Genomic DNA, 27,395 nt, shown 5'->3' with positions numbered 1-27,395 from the left:
TATAGTCACACATATAAGCCGTTCCGGCAGTCTCTCCTATAGTCACACATATAAGCCGTTCCGGCAGTCTCTCCTATAGTCACACATATAAGCCGTTCCGGCAGTCTCTCCTATAGTCACACATATAAGACGTTCCGGCAGTCTCTCCTATAGTCACACATATAAGCCGTTCCGGCAGTCTCTCCTATAGTCACACATATAAGCCGTTCCGGCAGTCTCTCCTATAGTCACACATATAAGACGTTCCGGCAGTCTCTCCTATAGTCACACATATAAGACGTTCCGGCAGTTTCTCCTATAGTCACACATATAAGACGTTCTGGCAGTCTCTCCTATAGTCACACATATAAGACGTTCTGGCAGTCTCTCCTATAGTCACACATATAAGACGTTCCGGCAGTCTCTCCTATAGTCACACATATAAGACGTTCTGGCAGTCTCTCCTATAGTCACACATATAAGACGTTCTGGCAGTCTCTCCTATAGTCACACATATAAGACGTTCCGGCAGTCTCTCCTATAGTCACACATATAAGACGTTCCGGCAGTCTCTCCTATAGTCACACATACAGCACACCGGCCTTTTGGCTAAGACCAGGTGTACGCTCCAATGTATGCTGTGGGCAGGGGCGTCTCTAGAAAGGAGGGGACCCGTGTGCAGACTCCGGTTTGCGGGCTCCCTCCTCTCCTGCAGCCGTTGCGCCGCTGCTAGACTCTGGCACAGTGCCAGAGTCTACAGCGCATGCACAGGACTCCGATAAATGGCCGCCGTGCCATTTTTTGGAGTCCTGCGCATGCGCTGTAGACTCTGGCACTGTGCCAGGGTCTCTAGTGGTCAGTTCGCTAGCAGCGGCGCAAAGGCTACGGGAGAGGAGGGGGCACGCACACGGTCAGCGATGGACTCCAGAAAGGTAAGTATAGGAGAAAACGCCAATGGCTGTGGGGCTTGAAGGTTCCCTCAGTAGGCGATGGACCATCATTAAGGAAGCCCTATGGGGCTTTTTGGCTCTGGGAGTTGGCATACCTCCCAACTGTCCCGCTTTCAGCGGGACAGTCCCGCTATTTGGACCCTGTCCCGCTGTCCCACCCGCGGGCAGCAGTGTCCCGCGGGTGGGAGGGCAGTTAGGGGAGGCTTTGATCACCCGCTGCTCTGCTCTGCAAAGCAGCCGGTGATCACTGAATACATGCTGTGCGCACGGCATGTATTCAGAGCTAGGAGGGGAGCGGAGGCTGCCCAGCTGCTGGGAGAGCGTTGGGCACGCCCCCAAAATAAAAAATACGGACCATTTGGTGAGGCCACGCCCACTTGAGGGTGGCCACGCCCATCACGATCGAGGCCACACCCCCTTTTCGGAGCAGCGCGCGGCTTCGCCGCGCAAGAGTCCCGCTATCAGCATCCTAAAAGTTGGGAGGTATGGAGTTGTGTTTTTAAGGGGGCCTGAAGATTCCCTTTCCCGCTCATTGGGTGTGGTGTGAATTGGACCAGGCAGCTTACGCTTCAATTTAAAACAAATTTAGATGGCCTCTCATAAGTGGAGCTGTATCAAGCCATGGAGAGAGATAAAGTGGAGATGTTGTCCATAGCAACCAATCAGCCTATCAATTATCTAGCACACTTTATAAAATGACAGATAGAAGCTGATTAGTACAAGTACCCACTTACAGTGTACACGGGCTTGCTCTACCAGCTGTTATCCAATCACACGCCTGTATTACTGTACCTGTGTTATCCAATCACACGCCTGTAGTACTGTACCTGTGCTATCCAATCACACGCCTGTATTACTATACCTGTGTTATCCAATCACACGCCTGTATTACTGTACCTGTGCTATCCAATCACACGCCTGTATTACTGTACCTATGCTATCCAATCACATGACTGTAGTATTGTACCTGTGTTATCCAATCACACGCCTGTATTACTGTATCTGTGTTATCCAATCACACGCCTGTATTACTGTACCTGTGTTATCCAATCACACGCCTGTATTACTGTACCTGTGTTATCCAATCACACATCTGAATTACCATCTCTATGTTGAAAGTAGGGTGGTATGGGGTGGTAGGGAGTACCATTAAGAAATATGGTAGTACCACCAGCCCACCGGCCGTGCCGCAGGGTGCAGGGTCTCGGTCCACAATGAGCATGCAAACCCGGGCAACGAGCAAGAAACCCCTGGCAATGAGCATGTAACACCTAGCAACGAGCAAGAAACCCCTGGCAATGAGCATCTAACAGCTGGCAATGAGCAAGAAACCCCTGGCAATGAGCATGTAACACCTAGCAACGAGCAAGAAACCCCTGACAATGAGCATGTAACACCTAGCAACGAGCAAGAAACCCCTGGCAATGAGCATGTAACACCTAGCAACGAGCAAAAAAAACCCTGGCAATGAACATGTAACACCTAGCAATGAGCAAGAAACCCCTGGCAATGAGCATGTAACACCTAGCAATGAGCAAGAAACCCCTGGCAATGAGCATGTAACACCTAGCAACGAGCAAGAAACTCATGACAATGAGCATGTAACAGCTGGCAGCGAGCAAGAAACCCCTGACAATGAGCATGAAACCCCTAACAATGAGCATGTAACACCTAGCAACGAGCAAGTTGCACTGCAGGGGGCATTATGTGTGTAAGCAATACTAGTGGGGCATTATGTGTGTAAGCAACACAACAGGGGCATTGTGTGTGTAAGCTGCACTACAAGGGAGCATTATGCGTGTAAGCAGCACTTAAATGCCATGGGGGTGCAAAATGTATAATTACGCCGTTGCACGTATAGCGTTACCCAGAACTGCTGGGAACGCTGGCGCCGCCAGGAGAAGATGCAGAAAGCTGCATGTTTTGCCATACAACCCCTGGCAGCATGTAAATAGAAGCTTTACTGTGGGGCATAATTTATAAGGGGCATTTTTGTGTGTGGGACATAAAATAGTGTCAGTGGCATAACTGTGTGAGTGTGGCATAATATCTAATAGGCATTACAGTGTGTGGTGTAACATGGAATAGACATTACAGTGTGTGACATAATGTGTAATGGTCGTTACGGTGTGTGGCATAATGTGTAATGGGCGTTACAGTGTCTGGCATAATGTGTAATGGGCGTTACGGTGTGTGGCATAATGTGTAATGGGCATTACTGTGTCTGACATAATGTGTAATGGGCGTTACGGTGTGGCATAATGTGTAATGGGCGTTACAGTGTCTGACATAAAGTGTAATGGGCATTACGGTGTGTGGCATAATGTGTAATAAGCATTACGGTGTTTGGCATAATGTGTAAGGAGCATTACGGTGTGTGGCATAATGTGTAATAAGCATTACGCTGTTTGGCATAATGTGTAATAAGCATTACGGTGTGTGGCATAATGTGTAATAAGCATTACGGTGTGTGGCATAATGTGTAATAAGCATTACGGTGTTTGGCATAATGTGTAAGGAGCATTACGGTGTGTGGCATAATGTGTAATAAGCATTACGGTGTTTGGCATAATGTGTAAGGAGCATTACGGTGTGTGGCATAATGTGGCCATACCCCCGTTTGTCATGTAGCCACTCCCATAGTTTTGTGTGACCAAGCCGCCTCATAACACGTGACCACGCCCATTTTTACTATCAGTACCACTAAGAAAAAATCTCTGCTTGCATCACTGACTGTACCTGTGTTATCCAATCACACGCCTGTATTACGGTATCTGTGTTATCCAATCACATGCCTGTATTACCGTATCTGTGTTATCCAATCACACGCCTGTATTACGGTATCTGTGTTATCCAATCACATGCCTGTATTACTGTATCTGTGTTATCCAATCACACACCTGTATTACTGTACCTGTGTTATCCAATCACATGCCTGTATTACCGTATCTGTGTTATCCAATCACACGCCTGTATTACGGTATCTGTGTTATCCAATCACACACCTGTATTACCGTCTCTGTGTTATCCAGTTGCATGCCTGTATTACCGTATCTGTATTATCCAATCACACGCCTGTATTACTGTGTCTGTGTTGTCCAATCACACGCCTGTATTACCGTCTCTGTGTTGTCCCCTCAGCTACCTATCATACAGCCTGAGGACGAGGAGAAATCCGCATTACACGGCGAGACCCAGACCGGCCGCAGCATGAGATGCGCCATCTTCCTGACACTCCTTGCCCTGGGTGTTATTGTGGAGGCGGAGAGTCCCCGCAACAAACAGGTGGGTGATATGTAGCGTGTTACACAGACATCTATGGGGGGGATTCAGATCTGGTCATAGATGTGATAAATTTATTACATCTACGATCAGTGACACTGACATGCGGGGGGACGCCCAGCACGAGGCTAGCCCTACCCCCACCCCCACATTGGTGCGAATTCATCGCACGGCTACAATGCTTTTGCACCAGCCGAGTAGCTCCCTGCGCAGTGTGACTTTACGCTGCCACCGCGGCCCACCCCCGCAACGGTCTAGACACGCCTGCATTGTCCGGACCGCGCCCCACCAACGGCGTTCTAACACCGTTGCCATGCCCTGGAACAGCTCAGTAGATGCACTCATTTTATATGTTCCAAAACGCATAATTACCAAACAGAACCCAGGAGCGTCACCTGAGAGAAGCCGCCAGCCGGTACATAATGTAACCGCCGCTCCTGGATGATAGAGGACCGGTACCTCATTCACCATCACACTGGAACATAACACTACGACGCAGACTGCTCTCCCAGTATGCTGGAACAATAAAGAATTGTGGTGGAACTCTCTCTGACTCCCAGGAGAACAGAACACCTCCCGGATCCTGACCACTTTCTCAGCGGCACCATAATGATATGACTAGGATCACCACACCCCATATGAGAGGTTCCAAAAGTCTCCAAGTATCCTGCCACCCAGTGTAGAACAACTACCCCACCTCTCAAGCTAGATTCCCTGCCTAATGGTCCTGGACTCTACCAGATCTTACCCCACTAACCTCCTCAGCAGGAGCCCTGCGGCCATGGGGGGAGGATTACTGTATATTGGGGGTCATTCTGACCCGATCGCACACTGCAGTATATAGCAGCGGTGCGATCGGGTCAGAACTGCGCATGCGCTGGCGCCGCAGGCCGTCGGGCTGCTATGATCGCCTCTGCCTGATTGACAGGCAGAGGCGGGCGGGGGGGGGGGGGGATTTGGCCGCCGTTTCTTGGGCACAGTCCGGCCAACGCAGGCATGGCCAGACCAAACGGGGATGGGCTGCAGCGGCTGCGTGACGTCACACGCAGCCGCTGCGGGCCGGGGAGCGATAAGTAGCCCCCCCCCCCCCCCCCCGGCCAGCACGCTAAAGATGCGCCGGTCGGGAGCTACTCTTGAAGTGCAAAGGCATCGCCGCTGTGCGTTGCCTTTGCACTTCTGCGAGGGGGGGGGGCGGAACTGACATGCGGGGTGGACTAGCCCTGTGCTGGGTGTCCCCCCCCCCGCATGTCAGTGTGAATGATTGTAGCTGTGCTAAATTTAGCACAGCTATGATCATCTCGGAATGACCCCCATAGAGAGACAGTCAATAGGTCAACACCAGATGGTCACAAGTTAATAGGTCGAGATGGTCAAATGGTGGACAGGGTCAAAAGGACAATAGTTTAATTGTTGTCACGGACTTAGGTCGAGACAGAAAAGCTGATACATTTTATATTGTTATTTTAACCCTAATGCTAGCCCTAAACATAGAAACATAGTAACATAGGCCCTCATTCCGAGTTGTTCGCTCGGTATTTTTCATCGCATCGCAATGAAATTCCGCTTAGTACGCATGCGCAATGTTCGCACTGCGACTGCGCCAAGTAACTTTGCTATGTAGAAAGTAATTTTACTCACGGCTTTTTCATCGCTCCGGCGATCGTAATGTGATTGACAGGAAATGGGTGTTACTGGGCGGAAACACGGCGTTTCAGGGGCGTGTGGCTGAAAACGCTACCGTTTCCGGAAAAAACGCAGGAGTGGCCGGAGAAACGGTGGGAGTGCCTGGGCGAACGCTGGGTGTGTTTGTGACGTCAACCAGGAACGACAAGCACTGAACTGATCGCACAGGCAGAGTAAGTCTGAAGCTACTCTGAAACTGCTAAGTAGTTAGTAATCGCAATATTGCGAATACATCGGTCGCAATTTTAAGAAGCTAAGATTCACTCCCAGTAGGCGGCGGCTTAGCGTGTGTAACTCTGCTAAATTCGCCTTGCGACCGATCAACTCGGAATGAGGGCCATAGTATCTAAGGTTGAAAAAAGACAATTGTCCATCGAGTTCAACCTATTTGTGGTCTCCTATGCACGATTCTTTTGTATAAAATTTTTAATGAAGTTGATGACTGCCGTTACGTTTTACCCCTCTTTTTTATAATAACCATAGTGCTTGACTATGCCCCATAACCCTGGATATCCTTATCCATTAGGAATTTATCTAACCCATTCTTAAAGGTGTTGACAGATTCCGCCATTACAACTCCCTCGGGCAGGGAATTCCAAACACGTATTGTCCTTACCGTGAAAAAGCCTTTACGCCGTATTGTGCGGAATCTCCTCTCCTCTAACCTGAGCGAGTGTCCACGAGTTCTCTGTGTTGATCTAACCAAAAACAGGTCCTGCGCAAGATCTGTATATTGTCCCCTTATATATTTGTAAATGTTGATCATGTCCCCTCTTAATCTCCTCTTTTCCAGTGAAAACATGCCTAGTCTTGCAAGCCTTTCCTCGTATTCCAGTGTCTCCATACCCTTAATTAGTTTAGTCGCCCGCCTCTGAACCTTTTCTAGCTCCAGGATATCCTTTTTGTAGTACGGTGCCCAGAATTGTACACAGTGGGAGTCATCGCGAGTTGTTCACTTCTAGCAGATTTTAGCAGCATTGCACACGCTAGGCCGCCACCCTCTGGGAGTGTATCTTCGCTTAGCAGAATAGCGAACGAAAGATTAGCAGAATTGCGATTAAATAATTCTTAGCAGTTTCTGAGTAGCTCGAGACTTAAAGGAGGTACTCACGGGAGAGATGTGTGCTGAGCGATCTTAACACAGACCGCTCAGCACACATCTCTCACCTCGCTCAGCACAGCGCGATGTGCTGAGCGAGGGGGAAAGCCGACGGGGCCCGCTCACTTCACACAATGGTGAAGTGAGCGACCCGCTAGATTGAGCCTGCATGCAGGCTCAATCTAGCACGGGCGATAGCGATGCGCGGGGCCGCGCATCGCTATCGCTGGAGGGCATACACACGGCAGATCCGTGCTTAAAATCTAAGCAATCTAGCAAGATTGCTTAGATTTTAAGCACGGATCTCTCCGTGTGTACCCCCCTTTACTCCTACACTGCGATCAGCTCAGGCCGTTTTGTTCCTGGTTTGACGTCACAAACGCCCTGCGTTCGGCCAGCCACTCCCCCGTTTCTCCAGCCACTCCCACGTTTTTTCGCACACTCCCAGAAAACGGTCAGTTTCCACCCAGAAACACCCACTTCCTGTCAATCACACACCGATCACTAAAATTATTAAAAATCTTCGTTCGGACGTAAGTAAATCTACTAAGTTTTGTGCTAAAATACTTTGCGCATGCGTCCTGCGTACCATGAGCATATTTGCCTTAATCGATCCGTTGCGAAAATCGGCAACAAGCAAACAACTCGGAATGACCCCCAGTATTCAAGGTGCGGCCTCACTAGTGATTTATATAACGGGAGTATAATACTCTCGTCCCTAGCATCAATACCCCGTTTTATGCATGCTAATATCTTATTAGCCTTCTTTGCTGCAGTCCTACTTTGGGTACTACTGCTTAGCTTGCTATCTATGAGGACACCTAAGTCCTTTTCCAGTACAGAATCCCCTAATTTTACCCCATTTAGTAGGTAGGTGTAATTTTTGTTTTTGTTACCACAGTGCATTACCTTACACTTGTCTGTGTTGAATCTCATTCTCCATTGTGCTGCCCATGCTTCTAATTGAACTAAGTCATTCTGAAGAGACTCAGCATCCCCCTCCGCATTTATAACTTTACACAATTTGGTATCATCTGCAAACCTAACCCTGCCCCTGGTGCTGAACCCTAACCCTCCCCCTAGTGTCTAACCCTAACCCTGCCCCTGGTGCCAAACCCTAACCCTCCCCCTAGTGCCTAACCATGTCCCTCCCCCTAGTGCCTAACCCTAACCCTCACCTTCCACAGCCTAACCGTAACCCTCCCCCTAGTGCATAACCCTGGTGCCGAACCCTAAACCTCCCCCTAGTGCCTAACCATATCCCTCCCCCTAGTGCCTAACCCTCCCCCTAGTGCCTAACCCTAGCCCTGGTGCTGAACCCTAACCCTCCCCCTAGTGCCTAACCCTAACCCTGTCCCTGGTGCTGAACCCTAACTCTCCCCCTAGTGCCTAACCCTGGTACCGAACCCTAACCCTAACCCTAACTCTCCCCCTAGTACCTAACCCTAACCCTGCCCCTGGTGCCGAACCCTAACACTCCCCCTAGTGCCTAACCCTGGTGCCGAACCCTAAACCTCCCCCCAGGTGCCTAACCATATCCCTCCCCCTAGTGCCTAACCCTGTCCCTGGTGCTGAACCCTAACCCTCCCCCTAGTGCCTAACCCTAACCCTGTCCCTGGTGCTGAACCCTAACCCTCCCCCTAGTGCCTAACCCTAACCCTGTCCCTGGTGCTGAACCCTAACCCTCCCCCTAGTGCCTAACCGTAACCCTGTCCCTGGTGCTGAACCCTAACTCTCCCCCTAGTGCCGAACCCTAACCCTAACTCTCCCCCTAGTACCTAACCCTAACCCTGTCCCTGGTGCTGAACCCTAACTCTCCCCCTAGTACCTAACCCTGCCCCTGCCCCTGGTGCTGAACCCTAACCCTCCCCCTAGTGCCTAACCCTCCCCCTAGTGCCTAACCCTGTCCCTGGTGCCTAACCCTGTCCCTGGTGCTGAACCCTAACTCTCCCCCTAATGCCTAACCCTGGTGCCGAACCCTAAACCTCCCCCTAGTGCCTAACCATGTCCCTCCCCCTAGTGCCTAACCCTAACCCTGCCCCTGGTGCTGAACCCTAACTCTCCCCCTAGTACCTAACCCTGGTGCCGAACCCTAAACCTCCCCCTAGTGCCTAACCATATCCCTACCCCTAGTGCCTAACCCTCCCCCTAGTGCCTAACCCTAACCCTCCCCCTAATGCCTAACCCTAACCCTGTCCCTGGTGACTAACCCTAACCCTGCCCCTGGTGCTGAACCCTAACCCTCCCCCTAGTGCCTAACCCTAACCCTGTCCCTGGTGCCTAACCCTAACCCTGCCCCTGGTGCTGAACCCTAACTCTCCCCCTAGTACCTAACCCTAACCCCGCCCCTGGTGCTGAACCCTAACCCTCCCCCTAGTGCCTAACCCTAACCCTGCCCCTGGTGCTGAACCCTAACTCCCCCCCTAGTACCTAACCCTAACCCTGCCCCTGGTGCTGAACCCTAACCCTCCCCCTAGTGCCTAACCCTCCCCCTAGTGCCTAACCCTAACTCTCCCCCTAGTGCCTAACCCTAACCCTGTCCCTGGTGCCGAACCCTAACCTTCCCACAGGTGCCTAACCCTAGTGCCTAACCCTAACTCTCCACCTAGTGCCTAACCCTCCCCCTAGTGCCTAACCCTAACTCTCCACCTAGTGCCTAACCCTAACCCTGCCCCTGGTGCCGAACCCTAACCCTCCCCCTAGTGCCTAACCCTCCCACTAGTGCCTAACCCTAACTCTCCCCCTAGTGCCTAACCCTAACCCTGCCCCTGGTGCCGAACCCTAACCCTCCCCCTAGTGCCTAACCCTCCCCCTAGTGCCTAACCCTAACTCTCCCCCTAGTGCCTAACCCTAACCCTGCCCATGGTGCCGAACCCTAACCCTCCCCCAGGTGCCTAACCCTAACCCTAGTGCCTAACCCTAACTCTCCCCCTAGTGCCTAACCCTAACCCTGCCCATGGTGCCGAACCCTAACCCTCCCCCAGGTGCCTAACCCTAACCCTCCCCCTAGTGCCTAACCCTAACCCTGTCCCTGGTGCTGAACCCTAACTCTCCCCCTAGTACCTAACCCTAACCCTGCCCCTGGTGCTGAACCCTAACTCTCCACCTAGTGCCTAACCATGTCCCTCCCCCTAGTGCCTAACCCTAACCCTGTCCCTGGTGCTGAACCCTAACTCTCCCCCTAGTACCTAACCCTGGTGCCGAACCCTAAACCTCCCCCTAGTGCCTATCCATAACCCTCCCCCTAGTGCCTAACCCTGCCCCTGCCCCTGGTGCTGAACCCTAACTCTCCCCCTAGTGCCTAACCCTGGTGCCGTACCCTAAACCTCCCCCTAGTGCCTAACCATATCCCTCCCGCTAGTGCCTAACCCGAACCCTCCCGCTAGTGCCTAACCCGAACCCTCCCCCTTGTGCCTAACCCTAACCCTGCCCCTAGTGCCTAACCCTAACCCTCCCCCTAGTGCCTAACCATATCCCTCCCCCTAGTGCCTAACCCTAACCCTCCCCCTAGTACCTAACCCTGCTCCTAGTGCCTAACCCTCCTCCTAGTGCCTAACCCTAACCCTCCCCCTAGTACCTAACCCTGCTCCTAGTGCCTAACCCTCCTCCTAGTGCCTAACCCTAACCCTCCCCCTAGTGCATAACCCTAACACTCCCCCTAGTGCCTAACCATATCCCTCCCCCTAGTGCCTAACCCTAACCCTGTCCCTGGTGCTGAACCCTAACTCTCACCCTAGTTCCTAACCCTGCCCCTGGTGCTGAACCCTAACTCTCCCCCTAGTGCCTAACCCTGGTGCCGAACCCTAACCCTAACTCTCCCCCTAGTACCTAACCCTAACCCTGCCCCTGGTGCTGAACCCTAACTCTCCCCATAGTGCCTAACCCTGGTGCCGAACCCTAAACCTCCCCCTAGTGCCTAACCATATCCCTCCCCCTAGTGCCTAACCCTCCCCCTAGTGCCTAACCCTAACCCTGTCCCTGGTGCTGAACCCTAACTCTCCCCCTAGTTCCTAACCCTGCCCCTGGTGCCGAACCCTAACCCTCCCCCTAGTGCCTAACCCTCCCCCTAGTGCCTAACCCTAACCCTGCCCCTGGTGCCGAACCCTAACCCTCCCCCTAGTGCCTAACCCTGCCCATGGTGCCGAACCCTAACCCTCCCCCAGGTGCCTAACCCTAACCCTCCCCCTAGTGCCTAACCCTAACCCTGCCCCTGGTGCCTAACCCTAACCATCACCTTCCACAGCCTAACCGGAACCCTCCCCCTAGTGCCTAACCCTGCCCTTGGTGCCGAACCCTAACTCTCCCCATAGTGCCTAACCCTAACCCTGCCCCTGGTGCCGAACCCTAACTCTCCCCCTAATGCCTAACCCTGCCCCTGGTGCCGAACACTAACCCTCCCCCTAGTGCCTAACCCTAAACCTCCCCCTAGTGCCTAATCCTAACCCTGCCCCTGGTGCCGAACCCTAACCATCACCTTCCACAGCCTAACCATATCCCTCCCCCTAGTGCCTAACCCTAACCCTGCCCCTGGTGCTGAACCCTAACTCTCCCCATAGTGCCTAACCCTGGTGCCGAACCCTAAACCTCCCCCTAGTGCCTAACCATATCCCTCCCCCTAGTGCCTAACCCTCCCCCTAGTGCCTAACCCTAACCCTGTCCCTGGTGCTTAACCCTAACTCTCCCCCTAGTTCCTAACCCTGCCCCTGGTGCCGAACCCTAACCCTCCCCCTAGTGCCTAACCCTCCCCCTAGTGCCTAACCCTAACCCTGCCCCTGGTGCCGAACCCTAACCCTCCCCCTAGTGCCTAACCCTGCCCATGGTGCCGAACCCTAACCCTCCCCCAGGTGCCTAACCCTAACCCTCCCCCTAGTGCCTAACCCTAACCCTGCCCCTGGTGCCTAACCCTAACCATCACCTTCCACAGCCTAACCGGAACCCTCCCCCTAGTGCCTAACCCTGCCCGTGGTGCCGAACCCTAACTCTCCCCATAGTGCCTAACCCTAACCCTGCCCCTGGTGCCGAACCCTAACTCTCCCCCTAATGCCTAACCCTGCCCCTGGTGCCGAACACTAACCCTCCCCCTAGTGCCTAACCCTAAACCTCCCCCTAGTGCCTAATCCTAACCCTGCCCCTGGTGCCGAACCCTAACCATCACCTTCCACAGCCTAACCATATCCCTCCCCCTAGTGCCTAACCCTAACTCTGCCCCAGGTGCCGAACCCTAACCATCACCTTACACAGCCTAACCGTAACATTCCCCCTAGTGCCTAACCCTGCCCCTGGTGCCGAACCCTAACACTCCACCTAGTGCCTAACCCTAACCCTCCCCCTAGTGCCTAACCCTGCCCCGGTGCCTAACCCTAACCATCACCTTCCACATCCTAACCGTAACCCTCCCCCTAGTGCCTAACCCTAACCCTGGTGCCGAACCCTGCCCCTGGTCCCATACCCTAACCATCACCTTCCACAATCTAACCGTAAACCTCCCCCTAGTGCCTAACTCTAACCTTAACTCTAACCCTAACTCTCTCCCTAATCCTGAACCATAACCCTAAATATCATGAAAAACCATGTGTCAACCTTCTCTGTGTCGACCTTTTGAACATGTTGACCTTTTGACCCTGTTGACCTATTGACCTGTAGCCTTCTCCTTGAGAGGATGAGAGGATTGTTTGACTCCATCTCACTTCCTTCCTTTCCATCCACTCACTTCTCAACCCTCTTCAATCTGGCTTCCTCTATTTCACTGAACTTGTCCTCACCAAAGTCACCAATGACCTTATGATGATCAAATCAAAGGGTCACTTCTCTCTCCTTATCCTCCTTGACCTGTTTAACCCCTTTATCACTGTTGACCTCCCTCTCCTCCTCCAAACTCTCATATGACTATCCATTGGTCTCCATGACTCTGTCCTATTGTGGTTCAACTCCTATATCACCAACAGCTTCTTTTCTATCTCTACCTCGATCCTCACTCCCTCTATCTGTAGGTGTCTCCCGAGGGTCTGTTCCCAGCCCTCCTCACTTCTCCCTCTGTACCTACTCCCTTGGAAACCTCATTAGCTCATTCGGCCTATAGTATACACTGATGACACTCACATCTACGTCTCCTCTTCTGACCTCTCTCCCACCATCCTCTACTCATTTCCAACTGCCTGTGTGCCATTTCCTCCAGGATGTCCCATCGCATCCCATGGCCAAGTTATTGTTTTCCCCGTTCCAGGGTCCCACCTTTCTTCTGTCCCCCAAATCTGCTGCCTCATGGTATCCTCAACCCTGCTCTTTCCTTCACACCCCACATTAAGGCCATATCAAAGTCCTGCCGCCTCCAACTCTGTAACCTCACCAGATTCTGACCCCCGCTTGCCACTAAAACTCTCATTTACTCTCTCATACTTTCCAGGTTAGGCTACAGTAACTTCCTTCTCTCTGATCTCGCTCCCCAGACCTCAATCAATTATCAACACTGCTGCTCATCTCATTTTCCTATCCCGTGGCACAATAACCTCATCTCTGTCCACAGTCACCCTTGCCCCCTATGCTCCTCCTGACCAATGCCTCTCTTCCACCGTGGTCACTTCCTCTCACACTCACCTCCAAGATTTTGCTTGAGGTGCTCCCATCCTCTGGAACTCACTCCCTCGCCCCCAGACTCTCAACCAGTCTCCCATGTCCATAAAATGTATCTATTCATTAATCTGTACCAGCCCTTGACACTGTCCTCCTCCAACCCTTACAGCAGGGCCCTCCGCCGTCTTGTTCTTCCCTTATACATGTCACCAGTGCTCTACCCGCTTCCTTATCCCATCCTGTCTGTGATGTGTTATTTGTTGTGTTTGCTATGTACTTATGCTCTGACCTGCTGTTGCATTTTGCATGTTGTATGTATACCCTGTTACTGTTTTCTATGCATCGCTTGTACGGCACTGCACATACTTTTTGACAACTTTAAAAAAGTCATCACTGTATTAATGTATCACAAGTACTTTCCAAAGTTTTGGGGCACACATGCCCCTTTGTCAAGGTATGGAATAACTCTCTCCCTATATCTCTGTCAGATAAGGAGCGCAGTGCGGTTTGACTCCTCTAAGAGAAGGGGAATCCTCCAATATTCACCGCGCACGGCCCAACGTGGGAGGAAGAAAAGTATCTGGTCCTACAACCCCGGGCACAGGTCGCTGGCATTCCTGGTAAATAGCTGATGAGGCACTGTGATAGAATCTGTCTCCCCCTAGTGGCAGAAGAGTAAAATGCTGAGAGAAGCCCAGTCTCTATATGTAACATACTACTTACCAGCCGCCAAAATGACAGAACAACGTAACAGTAATGCCAGGGATGGCGGCTGTGCGCGCCCGAATGGAGAAACACTTGAATTGCTCCGTGGCCACCGGAGTGTAAAACACCTGATTTCCCCCCCAAAGAGGTGAGGAGCAGCGTTAGCCTTTTATTATATTGGATAACCCTGCCAGATGTATATTCCCCTCACATATAACACACTGTCCCAGAACACTCACTGGCAGCGTCAGAGTCTCCAACTGCAGAATTACTGCATCAGGCACAAAGTTCATGGGATGGGGGAAGAGCGACCACATGTCACTGGGACATAGGCTGGGAGAGAGGGATACACGGCCGCCGTCAGTCCTGGCAGTCAGTGATACAAGCATCCAGCCCCTGTGCTCATAGCCCTATAGGTGTTACTGTGTAATTGTCAGCTGAGAATGCTCTATATGTAATGCTTCTATAGGGATATCGGATGCTGGGGTCACATCAAGAACCATGGGGTATAGACGGGATCCGCAGGAGACATGGGCACTTTAAGACTTTCAAAGGGGTGTGAACTGGCTCCTCCCTCTATGCCCCTCCTCCAGACTCCAGTTAGATTCTGTGCCCAGGCAGACTGGATGCACTCTGAGGAGCTCTACTGAGTTTCTCTGAAAAAACTTTTATGTTAGGTTTATTATTTTCAGGGAGACCTGCTGGCAACAGTCTCCCTGCAGCGTGGGACTTAGGGGAGAGAAGTATGACCCACTTCCAGTGAGTTCAAGGGCTCTGCTTCTGGCTACAGGACACCATTAGCTCCTGAGGGTTTGATCACTAGGTACGCCTAGGGGTTCATTCCCAGAGTCGGCCGTCACCCCCCTTGCAGAGCCAGAAGTCAGAAGACAGGTGAGTAGAGGAAGAACAGAAGACTTCAGTGACGGCTTCAGAGGTACCGCACAGCGATCGCACGCTGCGCGCCATGCTCCCACTACACAGTGGCACTACAGGGTGCAGGGTGCGGGGGGGAAGGGGGTGTCCTGGACAGCATATTTAACCTCTAAAACTACCTGGCAAGAGCGTACATAGTGCCAGGGCACTGTCTGGACCCCCGCCAGTATAAAAATGTATTTAAAAAGAGAGGATCTGAAGCGCGCCATTACGGGGGCGGAGCTTAGCACTCAGAGTACACAGCTAGGCGCCATTTTCTCTACACAAGGCTGCAGAGACGCTGGTCCTTCCCCACACTACTACATAAGTATCTGGGTGAAAAACGGGGGGGGGGGGGGGGGGGGGGGGGGGGAGAGGCACAGCTATTTTGGTGCATTATTGATAAATTATAAAAGCGCTGCAAGTCTGGGGTATTTCTGTGTGTTTCGGACCGGGATTGAGCGCTGGGATGTGGGCTGGCAATAACTCCCTCTGTGTCCCTCTGACAGGCTTTACTGTGGGTCTGTTCCCTATAGGCCCAGTGTGTCTGCGTGTGTTGGAGTGCACATGTGTCGGCATGTCTGAGGCGGAGTGCTCTTCCCAGGAGGAGACTGTATTAGGGACACAAACAACAGCTGTGGGAGTAACCCTGTCGGCACCGCCGACACATGACTGGGTGAATGTTTTGAGTGCTTTGAATGCTAATGTGGCTCTGATAAATAAGAGATTACATAAATCTGAGTCTCAGAACCAGGCATGGAAGAAATCCGTAGAGGATGTATTGTTTCAAGTCCAGACCCCTTCGGGGTCACAAAAGCGTTCATTTGCCCAACTGGCAGACATGGATACCGACATGGACACTGACTCAAGTGTCGACTATAGTGAGGCCAGATTAGATCAAAAACTGGCAAAGAGCATTCAGTACATGATTATGGCAATAAAAGACGTATTACATATCACTGAGGACCCTACTGTTCCTGATACTAGGGTCTGTATGTATAAAGGGAAGAAACCTGAGGTAACGCTTCCTCCCTCTCATGAACTGAACACGCTTTGTGAAAAGGTTTGGGAAAATCCTGACAGAAAGTTTCAGATTCCCAAAAGAATTCCAGTGGTATATCCATTTCCCTCTGGGGACAGGGAAAAATGGGAGTCACCCCCCGTTGTGGACAAAGCTCTATCACGGCTGTCCAAAAAGGTGGCTCTTCCATCCCCGGACACGGCAGCCCTAAAGGATCCTGCGGATCGTAGGCAGAAAAATACATTGAAATCCATTTATGTCACCACGGGTACGCTACTCAGACCAGCCATTGCATCTGCGTGGGTGAGTAGTGCTGTTGAAAAATGGGCAGATAAGTTGTCATCTGAAATAGATACCCTGGACAGGGATAGCATTCTTTTGACACTGGGTTATATAAGGGACGCAGCAGTCTACCTAAAGGAAGCTGCGAGGGATATTGGCATCTTGGGATCAAGGGCCAATGCCATGGCAGTCTCGGCTGGGAGGGCATTGTGGATTCATCAATGGAATGCTGATGCTGACTCTAAGAAAGCTATGGAAACTCTGCCGTATAAAGGTGGTGTATTGTTTGGTGTCGGCCTCACTGACTTGGTATCTACGGCTACCGCGGGTAAGTCATAATTTTTACCTTATGTGTCTGCACCACAAAAGAAAGCACACCACTATCAGATACAGTCCTTTCGGCCCAATACAGAAAGGGCCGAGGGTCTTCCTTCCTTGCTACTAGAGGAAAGGGAAGGGGTAAACGATCACCGCCCGTGGCCGGTTTCCAGGGGCAGAAGTCCTCCCCGGCTTCTGGCAAGTCCACCGCATGACGCTGGGGCTCCTCTGCGGGAGTCCGCACCGGTGGGGGCACGTCTCAAGCTCTTCAGTCAGTTCTGGGCTCGTTCGGCCCTGAACCCATGAGTTTTAGAAATAGTGTCCCAGGGGTACAAACTAGAGTTTCAAGACGTTCCCCCTCACCGATTTTTCAAATCGGCCTTGCCAGCTTCTCTTCCGGACAGGGAGGTGGTATGCGCGGCAATCCAAAAATTGTGTCACAATCAAGTCATTGTCAAGGTTCCCCCGTCGCAACCGGGAGAAGGCTTTTTTTATTCAAGCCTGTTCGTGGTCCCGAAGCCAGACGGCTCAGTCAGACCAATCCTAAACCTCAAATCCCTCAATTTCTACCTAAAAAAATTCAAATTCAAGATGGAATCTCTCCGAGCAGTGATCTCCAGTCTGGAGGAAGGGGATGTTATGGTGTCGGTCGACATAAAGGATGCCTACTTACACGTTCCCATATATCCTCCACATCAGGCTTATCTGAGGTTTGCTGTGCAGGATTGTCATTACCAATTTCAGACGTTGCCGTTTGGTCTGTCCATGGCTCCGAGGATTTTCACCAAAGTAATGGCCGAAATGATGGTTCTCCTGCGCAAGCAAGGGGTCACAATTAGAGATGGCTACTGACTCTCTGTCTCAACACAGTGACTGGAATCATCAGGAAGTATGAATGATTCGAGTCACTCACAGTGTAGCAGCAGCCTCTCTTAGCCAGAGAGGAGACTCAGTGTGTCCTTCAGTCAGTGTGTTCTGCTGAGTGTCTTTAGCTGTGATTGGCCAGAGGCTATACCAGGTGACACCCAGTGGGAGGGAGCAGTCACGACTCACCAGTCAGTGAGTGCTCTGCTGCTGTGCCTGATCCATGTCATGAATCATGATTCATCCTGAGTCTGCCAGTGAGTGAGACAGTTGTACACTGTGTAGACTCAGTGACTCAGTGAATGAATCTGATTCATGCAGCAGGAGGTGGAGCCCCTGTGGTACAGGGCTCTCAGCTCAGTGCTCACTGATCCTGCTCAGTGTGATTGTGGGTGGCAAACTCCCTGGAGGCTAGATAGTGGATAATATAATAAATCCAAGGCCACCTAAAATCATCCAATTAGCAAAGTATGCAAGATAAAAAAAATAAAAAAATATTTGGTTTAGTTACAGACTGAATGATGTGTTTCATGGCTGTTAAGCTTTCTCTCCTCAGCCAGAAGTAATGTGCATATTCTATAACTAGTATGCAATAAGTGTTTATTAATAATATATCAACATAACAGTGAATCTATGTTAACTTAATATATTATTATCAGGGCATAAGCAGCTGCCTCCCCCAGATACACTGTACAATCACTGCAGCTGAATAACTCCATGAGTCCAGCACTGATCCTCCAGCACTGGCAACTCATTGATTCATGTGCAGTCTCTGCAATACATTCCAGTACAAATGAGTCATGACTCCTGTGCCGAGACACTGACTCCAGACACTTCACTGAACTGAGTCATGTGTCTCAACTCAGTTCAGTGAATCACTTTGCCCATGACTAGTCACAATTATCCCGTACTTGGACGATCTCCTGATAAAGGCAAGATCCAGGGAACAATTACTGCAGAACATTACGCTCTCCCTGACAATTCTGCAGCAGCATGGTTGGCTCCTGAACGTGCCAAAATCACAGTTGGTTCCGACGAGACGGCTGTCGTTATTGGGAATGATTTTGGACACAGAATTACAGAGTTTTTCTTCCAGTGGAAAAGGCTCTGGAAATTCAGAACCTGGTCAAACAAATTCTGAAACCAGCAAGAGTATCGATCCATCAATGCACTTGGCTGCTGGGAAAGATGGTGGCGGCCTACGAGGCCATTCAGTTTGGCAGGTTCCATGCCAGAGTGTTTCAGTGGGACCTGTTGGACAAGTGGTCCGGGTCCCATCTGCACATACACCGAAGGATAATCCTTCTCCTGTGGTGGCTGCACAGCTCTCATCTCCTAGAGGGACACAGGTTCGGGATCCAGGATTGGATCCTAGTGACCATGGATGCGAGTCTCCGAGGCTGGGGAGCAGTCACACAGGGGGAAAGCTTCCAGTGAAGATGGTCAAGCCAGGAAATTTGTCTACACATAAATGTTGTGGAGTTAAGGGCCATTTACAACGGCCTTCTACAAGCGGAACATCTTCTTCGCAATCGGCCCGTCTTGATTCAGTCGGACAACATAACTGCAGTAGCGTACATAAACCGCCAGGGCGGAACAAAGAGCAGAGCGGCAATGGCAGAGGCCACAAAGGTTCTCCGCTGGGCGGAAAGGCATACAAGCGCTCTGTCAGCGATCTTCATTCCAGGAGTGAACAACTGGGAAGCAGACTTCCTCAGCAGACACAATCTCCATCCAGGAGAGTGGGGTCTTCATCAAGAGGTCTTTGCAGAAGTGACAAGTCTTTGGGGAATCCCTCAAATAGACATGATGGCGTCTCGCCTCAACAAGAAACTTCAGAGATATTGTTCCAGGTCGAGAGACCCTCAAGCAATAGCCGTGGACGCCCTAGTGACACCATGGGTGTTTCAGTCGGTGGATGTGTTTCCTCCGCTTCCACTCGTTCCAAAAGTGTTAAAGATCATAAGAAGAACAAAGGTTCCCGCGATCCTCATTGTTCCAGACTGGCCAAGGAGGGCTTGGTATCCGGATCTTCAGGAATTACTCATAGGAGATCCCTGGCCTCTTCCTCTGAGGGAGGACCTGTTACAGCAGGGGCCGCGCGTGTTCCAAGACTTACCGCAACTTCGTTTGACAGCTTGGTGGTTGAACGCCGGATCCTAGCCCGAAAGGGTATTCCCGAGGAAGTCATCCCCACTCTTATTCAGGCCAGAAAAGGAGTAACGTCTAAACATTACCACCGTATTTGGAGAAAATACGTGTCTTGGTGTGAATCCAAGAAGGCTCCTACGGAAGAATTTCAGTTGGGACGTTTTCTCCATTTTCTACAAGCCGGTGTGGATGCAGGCCTAAAGTTGGGCTCAATTAAAGTACAAATTTCAGCTTTATCAGTTTTCTTCTAAAAACCATTGGCCTCCCTTCCAGAAGTTCAGACTTTCGTGAAAGGCGTGTTGCACATCCAACCTCCCTTTGTGCCCCCAGTGGCACCGTGGGATCTTACCGTGGTGTTGCAATTCCTTCAATCTTATTGGTTTGAACCTTTACAGAAGGTAGGGTTGAAATTCCTCACTTGGAAAGTGGTCATGCTGTTGGCCTTGGCATCCGCAAGGCGGGTGTCTGAATTAGCGGCCTTGTCTCACAAGAGCCCTTATTTGATCTTCCATGAAGATAGAGCGGAGTTGAGGACTCGTCAGCAATTTCTGCCGAAAGTGGTTTTGTCATTCCACTTGAACCAACCTATTGGGGTGCCAGTGGCTACTGACGCCTTGCTGGAATCGAAGTTTCTCGATGTAGTCAGTGCTTTGAAAATTTATGTCGCCAGAACGGCTCAGTTTTGGAAAACGAAGGCTCTGTTTGTCCTGTATGCTCCCAACAAGATTGGGGCTCCTGCTTCCAAGCAGACTATTGCGCGCTGGATCTGTCATACGATACAGCAGGCTCATTCTACGGCTGGATTGCCGTTACCGAAATCGGTGAAGGCCCATTCTACCAGAAAGGTGGGCTCGTCCTGGGCGGCTGCCCGGGGGATCTCGGCATTACAACTTTGCCGAGTGGCTACGTGGTCGGGATCAAACACCTTTACGAAGTTCTACAAGTTTGATACCCTGGCTGATGAGGACCTCATGTTTGGTCAATCGGTGCTGCAGAGTCATCCGCACTCTCCCGCCCGTTCTAGAGCTTTGGTATAACCCCATGGTTCTTGATGTGACCCCAGCATCCTCTAGGACGTATGAGAAAATAGGATTTTAATACCTACCGGTAAATCCTTTTCTCTTAGTCCGTAGACGATGCTGGGCGCCCGTCCCAGTGCGTACTGTATCTGCAGTTATTAGTTCTGGTTACACGCATGTTGTGTTACATTTATAGTCAGCCTGTTGCTGACGTTGTTCATGCCGTTGACTTGCGTTATGTTGAATGCCATGTTGTACGGCGTGCTTGAGGTGTGAGCTGGTATGTATCTCACCTTAGTTTAACAATAAATCCCTTTCCTCGAAATGTCCGTCTCCCTGGGCACAGTTCCTATAACTGGAGTCTAGAAGAGGGGCATAGAGGGAGGAGCCAGTTCACACCCCTTTGAAAGCCTTAAAGTGCCCATGTCTCCTGTGGATCCCGTCTATACCCCATGGTTCTTGATGTGACCCCAGCATCCTCTACGGACTAAGAGAAAAGGATTTACCGGTAGCTATTAAAATCCTAATATATATATATATGGTAGAAGCAGGTAAAAACGCAGCGGCACTTGGAGTCTTCCAAAACCAAAAGCATGTATTAAAAAAAATCACATAATATCCCAACGTTTCAGGGCTAATATGCCCCTTTGTCAAGGCATGTTAGCCTCGAAACGTTGGGATGTTATGGGATTTTTTAATACAAGCTTTTGGTTTTCGAAGACTTCAAGTGCCACTGCGATCTTACCTGCTTCTACCCTGCCTATTTATGCGAGAGGGCACCGGAGCATATTGTATCACAAGTGGGAGTGCCGGTCCATACGATTAGTATTATATATATATATATATATATACTAGTAAGGTAGCAATGTAATATACATATATATGTAGGGATTGAATGTATATGTGTATAATGTGTATATAGGGCAGTATTTGCCAGCTCTCCCTCAATATTAGGGAGACTCCCTAAAGTAATTGTGATCTCCCTGACAACTCTAACAATCTCCCAAAAGATGAGGGCTGGGTGTGCACAGCTCATTGATGATCATCACTTTCCACCCACCTGGGAGGAAACATTGGGGTGGTGAATAAGGACTTGCGGCAATATAATGTATTTCCCCAATATTGTGCAGGTTGCTGGGAAAGTGGAAGAGGCCTCTCCCCCGCCAATAGACCCGGAGAGTGGGCTGGAATATCACTGCCTCGGCTGCTGTGGAGCTAAAGCACCAGTCAGTGTAAGTAACCGGCAAGGGGTCAAGGGCAGAAAACTATAAACTGGACAAACTATATACTGATACTAAAAATACTCTGTGTCACATAGTGGGCTCCAGAGAGCGGTGTAAGAGAGCAGAGAGAAGATGACCACTATCCGCTTGTGCCTTCAGCAATATTCCAACTGCAATAACAGGCCCCAAAGTTGCACAGAATAATTGTCCTCTCAGACGCATAGTCTTGTATAAGGATGCAGGGGGAACATAGTCTTGTAGGAGGACACAGGGAGAACATGGTGTTGTAGGAGGACACAGGGAGAACATGGTCTTGGAGGAGGACGCAGGGAGAACATGGTCTTGTTGGAGGATGCAGGGAGAACATGGTCTTGTTGGAGGATGCAGGGAGAACATGGTCTTGTTGGAGGATGCAGGAAGAATATAGTCTTGTTGGAGGATGCAGGGAGAACATGGTCTTGTTGGAGGATGCAGGAAGAATATAGTCTTGTAGGAGGATACAGGGAGAACATAGTCTTGTAGGATTATGCAAGGAGAACAAAGTCTTGAAGGAGGATGCAGGGAGAATATAGTCTTGTAGGAGGATGCAGGAAGAATATAGTCTTGTAGGAGGATACAGGGAGAACATAGTCTTGTAGGAGTATGCAAGGAGAACATAGTCTTGAAGGAGGATGCAGGGAGAATATAGTCTTGTAGGAAGATGCAGGGAGAATATAGTCTTGTAGGAGGATGCAGGGAGAACATAGTCTTGTAGGAGTATGCAAGGAGAACATAGTCTTGAAGGAGTATGCAAGGAGAACATAGTCTTGAAGGAAGATGCAGGGAGAATATAGTCTTGTAGGAGGATGCAAGGAGAACATAGTCTTGAAGGAGGATGCAGGGAGAATATAGTCTTGAAGGAGGATGCAGGGAGAATATAGTCTTGTAGGAAGATGCAGGGAGAATATAGTCTTGTAGGAGGATGCAGGGAGAACATAGTCTTGTAGGAGGATGCAGGGAGAACATGGTCTTGTAGGAAGATGCAGGGAGAATATAGTCTTGTAGGAAGATGCAGGGAGAATATAGTCTTGTAGGAGGATGCAGGGAGAATATAGTCTTGAAGGAGGATGCAGGGAGAACATAGTCTTGTAGGAGGATGCAGGGAGAATATAGTCTTGAAGGAGGATGCAGGGAGAATATAGTCTTGTAGGAGGATGCAGGGAGAATATAGTCTTGAAGGAGGATGCAGGGAGAACATAGTCTTGAAGGAGGATGCAGGGAGAATATAGTCTTGTAGGAGGATGCAGGGAGAATATAGTCTTGTAGGAGGAAGCAGGGAGAACATAGTCTTTTAGGAAGATGCAGGGAGAATATAGTCTTGTAGGAAGATGCAGGGAGAATATAGTCTTGTAGGAGGATGCAAGGAGAACATAGTCTTGAAGGAGGATGCAGGGAGAATATAGTCTTGAAGGAGGATGCAAGGGAGAATATAGTCTTGTAGGAAGATGCAGGGAGAATATAGTCTTGTAGGAGGATGCAAGGAGAACATAGTCTTGAAGGAGGATGCAGGGAGAATATAGTCTTGAAAGAGGATGCAGGGAGAATATAGTCTTGTAGGAAGATGCAGGGAGAATATAGTCTTGTAGGAAGATGCAGGGAGAATATAGTCTTGTAGGAGGATGCAAGGAGAACATAGTCTTGAAGGAGGATGCATGGAGAACATAGTCTTGTAGGAAGATGCAGGGAGAATATAGTCTTGTAGGAAGATGCAGGGAGAATATAGTCTTGTAGGAGGATGCAAGGAGAACATAGTCTTGAAGGAGGATGCAGGGAGAATATAGTCTTGAAGGAGGATGCAAGGGAGAATATAGTCTTGTAGGAAGATGCAGGGAGAATATAGTCTTGTAGGAGGATGCAAGGAGAACATAGTCTTGAAGGAGGATGCAGGGAGAATATAGTCTTGAAAGAGGATGCAGGGAGAATATAGTCTTGTAGGAAGATGCAGGGAGAATATAGTCTTGTAGGAAGATGCAAGGAGAACATAGTCTTGAAGGAGGATGCAGGGAGAATATAGTCTTGTAGGAGTATGCAAGGAGAACATAGTCTTGTAGGAGTATGCAAGGAGAACATAATCTTGAAGGAGGATGCAGGGAGAATATAGTCTTGTAGGAGGATGCAGGGAGAATATAGTCTTGAAGGAGGATGCAGGGAGAATATAGTCTTGAAGGAGGATGCAGGGAGAATATAGTCTTGTAGGAGGATGCAAGGAGAACATAGTCTTGAAGGAGGATGCAGGGAGAATATAGTCTTGAAGGAGGATGCAGGGAGAATATAGTCTTGAAAGAGGATGCAGGGAGAATATAGTCTTGTAGGAAGATGCAGGGAGAATATAGTCTTGTAGGAGGATGCAGGGAGAATAGTCTTGTAGGAGGATGCAGGGAGAACATAGTCTTGAAGGAGGATGCAGGGAGAATATAGTCTTGTAGGAGGATGCAGGGAGAACATAGTCTTGAAGGAGGATGCAGGGAGAATATAGTCTTGTAGGAGGATGCAAGGAGAACATAGTCTTGAAGGAGGATGCAGGGAGAATATAGTCTTGTAGGAAGATGCAGGGAGAATATAGTCTTGTAGGAAGATGCAGGGAGAATATAGTCTTGTAGGAGGATGCAGGGAGAACATAGTCTTGTAGGAGTATGCAAGGAGAACATAGTCTTGAATGAGGATGCAGGGAGAATATAGTCTTGTAGGAGGATGCAGGGAGAACATAGTCTTGTAGGAGTATGCAAGGAGAACATAGTCTTGAAGGAGGATGCAGGGAGAATATAGTCTTGTAGGAGTATGCATGGAGAACATAGTCTTGAAGGAGGATGCAGGGAGAATATGGTCTTGTAGGAGGATGCAGGGAGAACATAGTCTTGTAGGAGGATGCAGGGAGAACATAGTCTTGTAGGAGTATGCAAGGAGAACATAGTCTTGAAGGAGGATGCAGGGAGAATATGGTCTTGTAGGAGGATGCAGGGAGAACATAGTCTTGAAGGAGGATGCAGGGAGAATATAGTCTTGTAGGAGGATGCAGGGAGAACATAGTCTTGTAGGAGTATGCAAGGAGAACATAGTCTTGAAGGAGGATGCAGGGAGAATATAGTCTTGTAGGAGTATGCAAGGAGAACATAGTCTTGAAGGAGGATGCAGGGAGAATATAGTCTTGAAAGAGGATGCAGGGAGAATATAGTCTTGTAGGAGGATGCAGGGAGAATAGTCTTGTAGGAGGATGCAGGGAGAACATAGTCTTGAAGGAGGATGCAGGGAGAATATAGTCTTGTAGGAGGATGCAGGGAGAACATAGTCTTGTAGGAGGATGCAAGGAGAATATAGTCTTGAAGGAGGATGCAGGGAGAACATAGTCTTGAAGGAGGATGCAGGGAGAATATAGTCTTGTAGGAGGATGCAGGGAGAATATAGTCTTGTAGGAGGATGCAGGGAGAATATAGTCTTGAAGGAGGATGCAGGGAGAACATAGTCTTGAAGGAGGATGCAGGGAGAATGTAGTCTTGTAGGAGGATGCAGGGAGAATATAGTCTTGTAGGAGGATGCAGGGAGAATATAGTCTTGTAGGAAGATGCAGGGAGAATATAGTCTTGAAGGAGGATGCAGGGAGAATATAGTCTTGAAAGAGGATGCAGGGAGAACATAGTCTTGTAGGAGGATGCAGGGAGAACATAGTCTTGTAGGAGGATGCAGGGAGAACATAGTCTTGTAGGAAGATGCAGGGAGTATATAGTCTTGTAGGAAGATGCAGGGAGAATATAGTCTTGTAAGAGGATGCAAGGAGAACATAGTCTTGAAGGAGGATGCAGGGAGAATATAGTCTTGAAGGAGGATGCAAGGGAGAATATAGTCTTGTAGGAAGATGCAGGGAGAATATAGTCTTGTAGGAGGATGCAAGGAGAACATAGTCTTGAAGGAGGATGCAGGGAGAATATAGTCTTGAAAGAGGATGCAGGGAGAATATAGTCTTGTAGGAAGATGCAGGGAGAATATAGTCTTGTAGGAAGATGCAGGGAGAATATAGTCTTGTAGGAGGATGCAAGGAGAACATAGTCTTGAAGGAGGATGCATGGAGAACATAGTCTTGTAGGAAGATGCAGGGAGAATATAGTCTTGTAGGAAGATGCAGGGAGAACATAGTCTTGAAGGAGGATGCAGGGAGAATATAGTCTTGAAGGAGGATGCAAGGGAGAATATAGTCTTGTAGGAAGATGCATGGAGAATATAGTCTTGTAGGAGGATGCAAGGAGAACATAGTCTTGAAGGAGGATGCAGGGAGAATATAGTCTTGAAAGAGGATGCAGGGAGAATATAGTCTTGTAGGAAGATGCAGGGAGAATATAGTCTTGTAGGAAGATGCAAGGAGAACATAGTCTTGAAGGAGGATGCAGGGAGAATATAGTCTTGTAGGAGTATGCAAGGAGAACATTTTCTTGAAGGAGGATGCAGGGAGAATATAGTCTTGTAGGAGGATGCAGGGAGAATATAGTCTTGAAGGAGGATGCAGGGAGAATATAGTCTTGAAGGAGGATGCAGGGAGAATATAGTCTTGTAGGAGGATGCAAGGAGAACATAGTCTTGAAGGAGGATGCAGGGAGAATATAGTCTTGAAGGAGGATGCAGGGAGAATATAGTCTTGAAAGAGGATGCAGGGAGAATATAGTCTTGTAGGAAGATGCAGGGAGAATATAGTCTTGTAGGAAGATGCAGGGAGAATAGTCTTATAGGAGGATGCAGGGAGAACATAGTCTTGAAGGAGGATGCAGGGAGAATATAGTCTTGTAGGAGGATGCAGGGAGAACATAGTCTTGAAGGAGGATGCAGGGAGAATATAGTCTTGTAGGAAGATGCAGGGAGAATATAGTCTTGTAGGAAGATGCAGGGAGAATATAGTCTTGTAGGAGGATGCAGGGAGAACATAGTCTTGTAGGAGTATGCAAGGAGAACATAGTCTTGAAGGAGGATGCAGGGAGAATATAGTCTTGTAGGAGGATGCAGGGAGAACATAGTCTTGTAGGAGTATGCAAGGAGAACATAGTCTTGAAGGAGGATGCAGGGAGAATATAGTCTTGTAGGAGTATGCAAGGAGAACATAGTCTTGAAGGAGGATGCAGGGAGAATATGGTCTTGTAGGAGGATGCAGGGAGAACATAGTCTTGTAGGAGGATGCAGGGAGAACATAGTCTTGTAGGAGTATGCAAGGAGAACATAGTCTTGAAGGAGGATGCAGGGAGAATATGGTCTTGTAGGAGGATGCAGGGAGAACATAGTCTTGAAGGAGGATGCAGGGAGAATATAGTCTTGTAGGAG

General features: G+C 49.7%; 1 protein-coding gene across 1 annotated transcript in view; it reads left to right on the top strand.

Annotated features, from left to right (window-relative positions):
* LOC134928670 (uncharacterized) overlaps positions 1-27,395 on the top strand; it is a 115,072-nt gene that overhangs the window by 38,479 nt on the left and 49,198 nt on the right. Inside the window, exons 2-4 of the mRNA XM_063924647.1 lie at positions 4,071-4,214; positions 14,052-14,183; positions 21,966-22,067. Coding sequence (XP_063780717.1) covers positions 4,140-4,214; positions 14,052-14,183; positions 21,966-22,067 — 309 coding nt within the window. The 5' untranslated portion in view covers positions 4,071-4,139. The remainder of the gene's footprint in view (positions 1-4,070; positions 4,215-14,051; positions 14,184-21,965; positions 22,068-27,395) is intronic.

This window comes from Pseudophryne corroboree, chromosome 5 (assembly GCF_028390025.1).
Source record: "Pseudophryne corroboree isolate aPseCor3 chromosome 5, aPseCor3.hap2, whole genome shotgun sequence".
NCBI lineage: Eukaryota > Metazoa > Chordata > Amphibia > Anura > Myobatrachidae > Pseudophryne > Pseudophryne corroboree.
This window is presented reverse-complemented; position numbering and strand designations above follow the sequence as displayed.